General features: G+C 31.3%; 1 protein-coding gene across 1 annotated transcript; it reads left to right on the forward strand.

The window, feature by feature from the left end:
• The first annotated feature begins 274 nt into the window (after positions 1–274).
• Positions 275–889, forward strand: LOC127743917 (secreted RxLR effector protein 161-like). The gene has a single exon (XM_052256132.1). The coding sequence runs from the start codon at positions 275–277 to the stop codon at positions 887–889; it is 615 nt and encodes a 204-aa protein (XP_052112092.1).
• The last annotated feature ends 11824 nt before the right edge of the window (positions 890–12713 follow it).

Here is a 12713-nt window from a genome sequence, read left to right on the forward strand (position 1 = left end):
CCACTTTATTTATTAAGAACTATAATGATCATTTTATTCTTGTGCAAGTTTATGTTGATGATATTATCTTTGGTTCGGCTAATGAGGATTTGTGTGCAGATTTGGCTAAGCTTATGACAAATGAATTTGACATGAGCATGATGGGAGAGCTCAATTTCTTTCTAAGCTTTCAAATAAAGCAAACTGCAGAAGGCATATTCATTCATCAAGAAAAATATGCAAAGGAACTTGTCAAGAAGTTTGGGCTGGAATGTGCCAAGCCCATGGAACCCCCATGCATCCAAATATCAAGCTTGACAAAGATGAACATGCTAGAGATGTTGATGAGACACGCTATAGAGGGATGATTGGCTCTTTGATGTATCTAACCTCCTCAAGTCCCGATATCATCCAAAGTGTTGGAGTGTGCTCAAGGTTTCAATCAAAGCCTAAAGAATCCCATCTCTCAGCTGTCAAGAGGATCATCCGATATGTGCTTGGTACTACTGATTATGGTTTATGGTTTCCTAAGACTGATTCCTTTCAATTAATGGGTTTTTGTGATGCAGATTTTGCTGGGGATAGAATTGATAGAAGAAGCACTAGTGACATGTGTTGCTTTCTTGGGAAATCACTCATTGTTTGGTCAAGCAAGAAGCAAGCTACAGTGGCACTCTCAACAGCTGAAGCTGAGCATATTGCAGCCTCCTCTTGTTGTTCTCAATTATTATGGCTAAAAACTCAATTAGCTGACTATAAGCTGAATGTTTCTAATATTCCATTGTTTTGTGACAACACGAGTGCTATAAATATTTCCAAAAACCCTGTTTTTCACTCAAGAACAAAGCACATTGAAGTTCGATTTCATTCTATAAGAGAACATGTGCAAAATGGAAATTTAAATATTTAGTTTGTTAATTCTGAAAGTCAACTGGTTGATATTTTCACCAAACCATTGATAGAAGAGAGGTTCTGCAAGTTACGGACTGAACTAGGCATTCTTGCTTCATCTTTGTTCTCTTAATGATTCCGATGTTGAGAATTTTTGTGTTTTATCTCATAAATCGCGTTGAGATTTTTTTGGCAGATGATGAGTAAACTTCATTAATTCACTATGGAGCCTAATGGATTCTTAATTGACCACAATGAATGATAGACCTCACGTGCTGGAGCAGTTGTCGAGCTATGGGCTCTCTTTACTGAAACCATTTGGCCCATTTCAATTCTTGCTTTCTCTATAGTTTGACAACTGCATTTCACTTTCATTCGGCCCTTCATATTTTTTTTAACTCATCTAATGGGCTTTCACATTTTTTATTGCTTTTCAATTTTCATTAGGCATCGTTTAATTATGTTTGGTTTCTCTCTCCTGGTATCAACGTCTGAAGGTTACAGCTGTAACTTTCAATGTTTTCAAAACAATTTTAAAGTTTTCATTTTTATCTGTTTTCAAGATGCAACCTTTGCACTCCTCCACACTTATATTAACTCCCCACTACATACATTCATTCACATTACTTTCTCCACTCTTTCATCTTCTTCTTCAAACCAGTGCTCTATAAATATGACACGCAAGAAAAGAGCTATCCATAGAGGCTCTCATTGTGGCATCCACACCCACCGTTCTGAACACATTCACTCCTCTCCATCACATTCTCCCACTCATTCTTCCCCTCCATCACCTCCAAACCATACTCTAGACATGGCTCGCACTAAGACAACTGCTCGCCGACCTGGTGTCGCTCTTCACCCTACTCCTCCTCCTCCAAATACCTCTCAGCCAAGTTCATCCAAACCCATTTCTTTAGAGGTAAAAGACCTCTTCACGAAGACGAAGAGATTCCCCCCACTCAGACTCGCCATACCTGCGGTACAATCATTGATTTCCCTCTTCGTTCTGTTTTTTAACCTAAGCTGTCAAACCTCATTGCTTACAAGTCTTCCTATGCTGATTTTTCTCATGAGTCTTTTGATCGTCGTCGTTTTCAATCCCTCATGAACTACCTATTTTTCTGCAAAGACATCCATTATCGCACTCTCTGTCCTCCTAAGCTTGTCAATCTTGACAAACTCCGTAAAAAAGGTCTGAACTTTACACCTCTGTTTGCATGTCAAGGATGGATCCCCATTCTGTTCATCAAGGAGAAAGGTTATCCTAATCTGGTGCAGTAATTCTATAGTAACCTATCTTACAAAGAAGGGAGAATCGCTTCTTTTGTCAAAGATAAGGTGATCATCATTGACAAATACCACCTAGGCAAAGCCCTAGATTATCAGGACAGGGGGTGATGTGTATACGTCAGGTAAGTGGGACGATACTATAAATGTGTCTTACGTTGAAGCTCCGAGTACTGTGTGCGTCAATATCCCTCTCTTAAAAGGTACTATTCCTACTCACAAGTCTCTTGGTCCTATCCGTGCTCAGTTGCACAGGATTGTTATAACCACATCATTTTGTCTCAGCGGGGCTCTCTTCAACGTGTATCATTCTGTGACACACTGGTTCTGTTTGCTCTTCTTTCTAAAACTCCTATTTCTTTTGCTTACTTGCTTGTAAGACATATGCATGCTTGTGTCAGTACCAAAAATGCTTTACCATATTCTATGCTTCTTACAAAAAACTTTCAATATTATAATGTTAATTTTGGGGCTGAGATTTCAAGAGACTGTAACTTATACATAAAAGGGGGTGGTGCAGTAAAAAAAACAGCACCTAGACATCGCTAAACTGATGACAGCACTGATGTCCCCTCAGTTGATGAGGATCCTTTGATTCTCCCTTCAACCTCCACCATAATCAAGGTCATGACACGCATTCTGAAGAATGTGCTTGAGGAGTTCATCAATCTAACAGACTTGCTTCTCACACATGGTGCCGAGCGCAAAAGAAACCAAGTTATGGAAGAAAATGCTCTCAAAAAGACTAAAGGGAGAATTCAGATTCTGAGAGACTTTGTGGAGGATGTTGAAGTTGGCCTCATAAATACTGACAACGAGGGGGAGGACGATAGAATCTCTGATGAATCCAACTCTGATTCCTAGGCCTTTGTTATCTCATCTGTGATTATGATTCAGTTTCTTTTTGAACTTGTTTATTTTTCTAGATGACTGTAAAGACTTTAACTATTCTGCTACTTACATTGTCTGCATTAGCCACTAACAAATTTTGTGCAGGTATTTCTTTCTCTCCTTGATGCCAAAAGGGGGAGAAAAGGAAATGAATGTTAGGATAGGCATAGACATAACTGGTTAATATGATGACTCTGTAACTTTTGTGACACTTGTTTCTAGTGATGTCTTCAAGTTGATGACTGGTAGTCATTATTTCCATGTTATAGTGCATTGGTAGTTTGGCTATTTTGTATAATTTCTGTTCCACAGAGTAAGCCATGATTCAGGGGAAGTAATGCTAGCATTGAGGGGGGAGCAACTCACAATCCAAATGTCATTAAAGGGAAGTATTCCTAACTCATTTAAATCAATTTTTAATTTTCTATTTCATCATGTTTGTCATCAAGGGGAGATTGTTAAGTCTAAGTTGATTTTGGATTTACAAATGATGACAAGCAGTTCTTTGGGTTGAAAGCCCAATGTTGTTTAATGGGTGTTTTAATTGTTGCAGGCCCAATTGTCAAGTTTCATGCTACACCAACCCAAACCACCATAAGCTACTTAGTGTTAAATTGCTCCTTAGTGCTCCAGGTGTAATAAACAAGCCCAATGCTTCCCAAAGCACCGTTAAACAAATTGAATGGCTATGTATTTGCTAAATGTTAAATGAGGACAGTTGAATCATGCAAGAACATGTGTGGTTTTGTAAAAGCTAGAAAGGACACAAGGACATCTTCACTCTCTCAAGGACAATAGCAGAGCAACATTTGGTTAGTGGGCGAGCAAAACACAAATATTGCAAAAATGCAGAAGCAAGGAGCAGCTCCTAGTATAGCAGAGATAATGGAGCAGAAGGAAAAAGGAATGCATGCCAAGGATGAAAGCAAATCTAAGGACAGCAGAGGTAGTGGTCGAGCTCCTCAAGCAGCAGAGGTAGTGGAGCATGATGAAGAAGGACTACTTGCTAGCTGTGACTGCTCCAATGGGTAGTAAGGATAAACAAAAGGAAAAAGCTAAAATGAAGGCAAGATGAAAATATATAAGCAGCTTCATTCCATTATTTCAGAGCAAGAAAAAGAGGGCACACACTCAGAGCACCATCTCTAACATAGAGCTGGAATCTTTTTCTTTTACTCAAGCTTAATTTCTGATTCTTTTGTTATGGCTGTCTTGTGTCATTTTCTGTATATTAAGAAAAGGCTAATCATGTGAGGTTGAAAAAGTCAAGAGAAAAAAAGGCAAAAGTGATGCAAAAGAGCCAATGAATTTTGATGTAATTTGATATTTTGAACTAGGATTAATTTTCCTTGCCAGTTGGGTTAGCACCTGGTGAAGTCTGAATCTGATAGATTCCCCTTCCTAGTTGGGACAACACTATGGGAAGATAAGCTTTGGTGAAGAAAGTTTAGGGTAGATAGTAGTTGAATTAGGGAGTAATTTAATAGTATTGGTGAATGTAATATGTGAATTTTAGTGAAAATTCCACCATGGTTTATGGTGGAGATTGGACGTAGGATTCATTGCACAAAGAATTCGAAGCAGGATACATGCTGACCTGTTTCTCCTTTTCTCTACTCTTTACTTATTTTGCACATGAGATAAAATAAAATAATCTCCTGCAACTCAAGCTTCTGCTGAAACAGAGTTAGTAACTTTGAGTTTTAAGCTAATTTGATTCCCCCGTTCTCAAGTTCAACTAGAACCATCAATAAAAAAAGTAACAAGTCATGATATATCATAATTTTATCACAAAATATAATGTGACCTACGTTTAATTTTTACTATAATAATGGTAGAATTTTTATTATGTTAAAAAATAATTACAAACACCAATTTTAAGAGACTCATACTTTTATAACTCATTTAAGCTAACCAAAATTTAGTAACATCTAAGTGTTAACGCAGTTTAGATAAAAAAAAAACAAGAACACTCTAATTTTAGTACACTTTTAAAACTATTACGCGAATAAAAAAATAAATAACTTTTATATGATAAACCCAATCTCTTTACTTTTTGTATCTCTCAATATAAACTTAAACCGTAAATCTTAAACCATTAACTCTAAATCCTAAAATTTCAGTTTTGAGACTCAAAATTTCAGTTCTTTTAGTACCTCTAGAAAGTAAGGACATAAAAGATTAAATTTTTTTGAGAAAGAGACTAAAACTTTAAAAATATTTGTTTAAAAAAATGTTCTCATTAACTTTTTAAATTCTAAATCTACACTTCCATCTCTATATTTATCTTAAATTAAACATAATACTGAGACATAATTCAATTTAATATATTTTATACTAAACACAATACAAAAATTTAATTTAGTGTTAGCCTCTAAATTTTTATTTTCCAATTTCAGTATCTCTATTTTTTATCCCTCTTCCAAACGCAACTTTAGTATTGTGACAGTGCGACATGCCTTGGATGCTGCAGATATCTACTTCTATTGTCCTTTGCTACTCTACACGCTGACCCATCTCGCTCTAGCTTGATGCCTCCACAGTCATTCAGTGTCTCTGTCTCCCACCCCCATCTTCTTCTTCTTTTTCTACCATCAACCAAGAAGTCTGCACACTGACATCGTGTTCGGGTTGCTTTTGCTCTTCCTCCGGATCTGTCACTATGTATGCTCGTGCTTCTGAAATTTATTTTATTCTATTTTATTTTCATTAAGGAACAATATGGCATATCATCATCATCATCTTGTTCTCAGTTTACTGTTTAAATTAAAAAAAATCACATTGTGACAGACTAAGTCCGCTTTCGTGTCAGCATGCTATTAGACCATCTCCAGTAGGGAACTCATCCCAATTTCTGTTTATGGCCCACCTGTCATAAAAAGTAACTCCACGTCAGCTTTTACGTCATAAATAGTAAATAGGAACTCAAAATATCTCTCTCTTCTCCATTAGGAGGAACTAACTTTAGTCTTTGTTGTGGTCCCACTTAATTAATTAATTAAAATAATTAAAATTAATATAGTTATTATTTTTTTCAATAATACTATTTAAATTTATAAATTCAAAAATAATTCACTATTAAAAGATATTAACATTAAAAAAAATCATATATAACAATAATATACTATATATAATTCGAGATTACATTAATTTATAAAATTACTTAATACCAAGAAAAACATAGTTAAATTTTATAATTGACGATAAACATTGTGAAATTATCATATGTGTTCAATTAAATTCTCTTTTAACTGTCTATATTGCTGCTTATTTAATTATTATAATTATTAATTAATTTAAACTAATTTATAAAATTACTTAATATAAAAAAATAATTAAACTAATTTGTAAAATTAATTAACATACATATAATAGATATGTAATATACATTTTAGTTTATTTATATGTAACATTTTTTAATTCATTTATATGTAATATGTAATAGTTATAATATATATGTGTACAATACAATTATCATTTTATATATATGTTTTAATTTAATTTTATTTATTGAGATGCTTTCCACGTGTCAAATTTTTGTTGGAGACTGAGAGTTTCTCTGAACAGGAACTCTCCTCATCGATCCATGTGAAGGAACTCATTTGAGTTTACACTCCAACGGGCAAAAGTGCCCTTATGTCAGAGAAAGAATTTGGGATAATTATCATTGGAGTTGCTCTTAGACAAGATAGGTTTATATTCTTAGACTCTTTAACTAAGTAGAGCGGAATGAGACTCACGCATTTCACAATCCTATTGCCGAGTGCAAATGATATGCATAATAGTATATATAGTAAGGGAGCTACTCAGATAAAGATATTGAAAATATTTTTTTATAAAGATATTTTTAATAATTAAAATTTAACACATATAATTGATTAAATTATGTTATTTTTTGTTAAAATTAGGATAGACAAATTGATTTGACCGAAAAATAGTGAATCAAATTTTGAACTGGTCTAAATTAATATTATTTTTTATAAAAAATGACTACAATACCCTATTATAGAAAATTACTAAAATATTTTTATTTGCATCTTTATCTGAGTGGCTTCCATATAGTAATAAGTAATGATAATAAGGAAGTAAATTAATTAGTTAGCAGTTTTGTTAGATAGACAATGACTTTTGTGAATAATGTGAACAATAAATTTTAAAATTGATCTAATAAAGTAAAAAAAATATTTCACCTCCAAATTACCTCATAAATCCTAACATTAGAATAACCATTCACAGACTTAGTGAATTGAACATCCAATCATTATTAACTGTGTATAAATAAACCGAATAAAAAAATATTAAATTGAACATTTGATATATCTATTATTTACATTATTTAATATTTTCATTGTCTCGTTATATTTTTTCATTAGCTAATTTTAGCAAACATACAATAAATTCGTTCATCACAAATTTTTTAATTACTCTTTTATCTCTTTTTCTTTCTTATTTTTCTTCTCATCACTATAATTTTATTATCATTACTGTCACCTTCAACCACCCTATATTATAAATCATAAAATTTAAATCGTAAACTCAAAATTAAGTCTAAAACCTAAATTCTATATTCTAAACCCTAAATTATAAATTCTAAGTCTACTTAAATTCAATATCTTAAATTAGTTTTATTTTGTTTGGCTCTCAAATATTTTTTATTTAAATTTTGAATATTTTAATTATTTTTAGTTTGAGATACTTCTTCTTAATATTTAATTTTAAGCGATAAATATTTACTACAAATCTACAATATTATTGGTTGAGAAATACTGGCTCTTTATATATTTTTTCTAAATAATATATACGCCTTGATTCATTTGGTGCGGTGGGCCTTAATCCCCCACTAATCTCAATTATGTCACTTAATTAATTTATCCGAAAATTAATTGAGATTAACGAGGATCTCAGAAAAAGATACGTCTTCAATCTCAGCCGAAATGAAAGATTTGTGCTCTTCATCATCAGTGTCTCAAATGAAGACAAATTTACATTACACGCCGGATTCCACTGCGGACCGTTGAAAAAAAATGGAGAAGAAAACTGTTGTAATTTGTAAAATACAAAATAACTATATATATGCATGTGCATGTTCCCATTTGAGATGAATAACACTACGCAATAAGCACTTTGAGCCACGATATTAATTGAAACAAACCAGGCCAACAGATTTGAATAAGTGCCTAAACTATGCTTAGTTAATGTAATATAATCATTATGTACAGCTAATTAATATCGTGCTTTAATTTCTTCCTTACCTAACAATCTATGTAATTCTAAGAGTTACAAGCGTTTTTTATACAAGTCATACAAGTCATTTTTTCTTCTTCTTCTTTTTCCGTATCTCTTCTTCTTCTTCGTAATTTTTTTCTCTCATTATCGTTGTTATCGACACCATCACCTCTTCCTCCTCGGAAAAAGATCCTCTCCAGTTTTTTTAACAATTGATAGAATCCAGTGTGATCTATCACCTTTGATTCTATGAGTGGGACCAGAAATAAATAAGAGAGAGAGTGCAATGAATGGTTAGATTGAACACTGGATATCATCCAGTTTTTTTCTCACTGGAGAGGATCCACTCCCTTCCTCCTCCTCCTCTTCCTCCTTCTTTTTTCGTTAGAATTTTTTCTTCTCTTTTTCCTCCATCATCAATTATCTCGTTGTTGAAGATAACAAATAATTCAGGTTCAGATTGTCAATTGAACCAGAACAAAATTGATTATTATTTTTAATTCAATCAAGTGACTAAGGTATGGTTCAATTCAAAAGAAAAAATATAACATTAGAAAAATATTGAACAAATTTGGGTGTAACATGAAAATATTTGGGTGTATTTTTATTTTGATAAGTTCTGCATATTCAAAACTCTTCATCTTCCTCCTCCTCATTTTCTACTCTTTTTTTTTATCATCATCACCATCTTCTTTTTCTTTTTTTCTTATTCATATTTTTTTGTATTTTACCTTCTCAAGTTTCTTTTTGTTTTACTCTCTTAATAAGAATAAAAACAAAAAAATCAAACAAAAAAAACATATAATAATACAAAATTACTGAGAATAGGATGAACTTATATTCATTTAATTAAAAAAAGAAAGAAATAAGGAAAAGAAGAAAAAGAAAAAAAATGCAGCATTAGATAAAACATTTTTCTGTATTTGCAGCAAATTTGGGTGTAACATGAAGATATTTGAGTGTATTTTAATAATTTTTAGGTGTATTTTTATTCTGATAAGTTCTACATGATTCAAAACTCTTCATCTTCCTCCTCTTCATCTTCTACTGCTTCTTCTTCCTCATCTTCTTATTTCGTTTTCTTATAATTCTTCTTGAGAGAAAAAATCAAAAAAAGAAGAAAAAATACATAATGTTGCAAAATCAATAGAAAGAGGAGGAGAAAAAAATGCAGCAACAACAACAGTAATAAAAAAACAACAATGAAGATGAAACACACGAAGAAAAAGGAGGAGAAATGTAAAGAAAAAGGAGAAGAAGAAGGAAGAGGAGGAGGAGAAAGAGGAATATGAAGAAGAAGCGTTTTTCATAATGGTGAGTGAGAGCGTGCTTTGGAAACAATTGAGTGACGCGCGTGTTATCACGCTCCAGTGAGTGAATATAGTTTTTGTTAAACTTGGTCCAATTTGTAAAACTTGTAAACTAAAAAGACTTATACGTGTAGCATAACTGAATTTCTAATAAGAATTTAACTACGGAATTAATTATTTTTCAATAAACATATATATCAGTAATTTAACATTAAATTTTATATTCTAGTTCTAAATTTAAAATTCTCCAAAAAATAAAACTTAAAAAATAATTTTATAAAAAAATAATTAATATTGACTAATTAAAAATTAATTTCTATTATTTATTCTTCTAATAAATTAGAAATAATATTTCTTAGAATAGAAACTTTTATTTTTTTTAATAATTGCATTACAAAGACATGGAAAATTTTGAATTTTTGGTTTCTTAATAAAATATTTTTACATTGAGCATCTTATTAATTAAGTGGTTTTAGCAGAACTCAATTATTATTGAATACAAGAAGAATTGAACTGTGTATGTAGGTTCTAATTATCATTTGTGGCCACTTGTTTTTTTAATTTGATAACTATATATTACTCATGCAACTTGCTTATTATCATCATGTTTAGTGTGAAAGTAAGAGTTGTAACAGAAAAAGGTTCAAGACAAGGAGGAGCTCCATCCACTTCAGCATACTTAAGTGTCTTTTGCTTATTTGCAAACTCTTAATTATATACATTATATTCAATACCTTTTCGCCCTATATGCAATAAAATACATCCTCACCTCCCAACGATATCATATTTATATTAATTATTGGATGAATATCTGCACCTGTACTTTAGCATACATAGAAAATACTAGTACAATTTTTTATTTTTTATTTTTCAATATTTTAGAACCACTTTGAATGAACTCTCAAAAAGCAATGGTAATATGTTGTAAGAACCTATGACAAGTATGTAATAAGTATTTCAGGATAAAGAATATATATTGTAAGAGATAAAGATAATAAGTAATACAAAAATTATATATTGTCTTTTTTTCATAGTCTTCGACTTTTATATAAAATAGAAATTCAACGAATTTTATTTTAGAAAATTTTTCTTTTTCCTCACTTCTTTTTAACAAATTGTGCTTTTTAATATTTCTGTATGAAAACATAGGGTTTTAAATAATTAATTGTAGCAGATATTTGTAGGACAAAAATTATTCCAGTGAAGGACTAAAATTGAAAGAAAGTAACTGAATTGATTGGCTAATGAAATTATATTTAACTTTCATCTAGCTACTTGTCGTTCTTTTGACATTTTTTATATGTTTTTATTTTATCTCTTTAAACTTTTATTTACTAAAAAATGACATAGGAACACAAAAAAAAAATTATGTCTCCATCTCCACTATTTTTTTTATTATTTTTATTTGTCATTAAACAACTTTTTAAAAAATTTAAATTACTAAAAAAATTACATATATAATTATATTTCAAACCCATATTCTTAGACAAAAAAATTAAATTAATAAAAAAATTACATATATAAACCTGATAAAATTGTGAAAGAATAGAGAAAGAATAGATAAAAAAGATTTATTGATTGTTGATTGATTGAATTGAATTGTAAACTATGAAGGTAAAACTAAATATATATAGAGCATTGTTCTATGAAAGATAAAAGCAAGTAAAGATAAGATAAGATAAAATAATAAAAACTAAAATAATAATTAAATTTATGTATTTTGTTGGGCTGAATTTGTAGGTCACGAGATTTTTTTATTAATATCATGAGCTAAGGTGAAAGAATAGTTTAATAAAAGCCATGTAGGGATATCAATTTGTCTAAACACTTGTAGATTTTGAAGTCCCGTGGATCTAGCTTTGTAGCCAACACTTTATTTGGAAGAATGATAAAACCCTAAACAAAAACCGGAAGCAAATAAGGAAGAAATATACATGTGAATCAACGTACACCCATGGTTTACTTAGTGGAAGAAGCATTCTCTTGAATTAATGATACTTCAGAAAGTAGAAAGCTGACAAACTAAAGCCAACTTCGTTGTTAGTGTGGTCTAATCACTCTTTAATGTTTTTCACAAGCAACCTATGCTTACTACTTCTGGAAAATATTCCTATGTTATGCTTACTATCTCTTTCTAATTTCTGCAAATTCCATGAACATCCCCATGTGCATTATAATTAATATATTCAAAAATATTATTTAAACATTTAAATTAATCACTAAAATCAATTATCAATATATCTGTATATACATATATGTATAGTTTAATTTATTTTTAATATATATTATTTATATTTTAACATATATTTTATACTGATGACTAATTTTAACGCGCTTAACATAATCGTTATATATTAATTGCTTATTATTTTATGGCCATGTTGAGTACGTATACGTATATGACCGCATGTGGGACCGTCGTACAAATCCTTCATGTTAAATATGTACCACCCTCGCTGACTAGTTATCACTACAACCCTAATAGTAGTTTGCTTCAAGCTAAGAGCTTCATCATCATTATTATTATCATAGATTCATGGCTATCAAGAAAACCAACATTATGTTAACCTCTTTTGTTCTTGTCATGATCCTTGTTGTTGGCACATCAATGGCTGTGCCAATTAAGCACATTATCCATCATCAATATTCACCACCATCGTCACCACAAGCTCCTTCTCTTTCTTCTTCTTTATCTTCGTCCATTGCTTACACAGTGAACGAGGATAAATCAGGAGAGGGCGACGCGTTTCGCCCTACAGCTCCTGGTCATAGCCCTGGTGTCGGACATGAGTCGCCACCGACCTATCATCGTCACCCATAAACCCTTATATGGCCTTGAAAAATGTTGTGCTTTTTATTTTTATTTTGTTTCCCTTCTTTAAATTTGTTGGTGGTTGGGTTTTAGGGTTATTGAAACGATTATATTTTTGGTTTGTTTTGTGAGCATCAGAAGATAGTGGATTTAATTTCTATGCACCGGTACTTTTGTAATATTGCTATAAACTTTATGTTCATTGATATTTATTAATTAGGTGACAATATCTTATTAAATATTAAAAAAAATGGCAATGTAAGAAAGTTCACCATACATAGATATTAAGTTATAAAGGGAATAAATGATTATTCTTC

This window comes from Arachis duranensis, unplaced genomic scaffold (assembly GCF_000817695.3).
Source record: "Arachis duranensis cultivar V14167 unplaced genomic scaffold, aradu.V14167.gnm2.J7QH unplaced_Scaffold_165934, whole genome shotgun sequence".
Lineage (NCBI taxonomy): Eukaryota > Viridiplantae > Streptophyta > Magnoliopsida > Fabales > Fabaceae > Arachis > Arachis duranensis.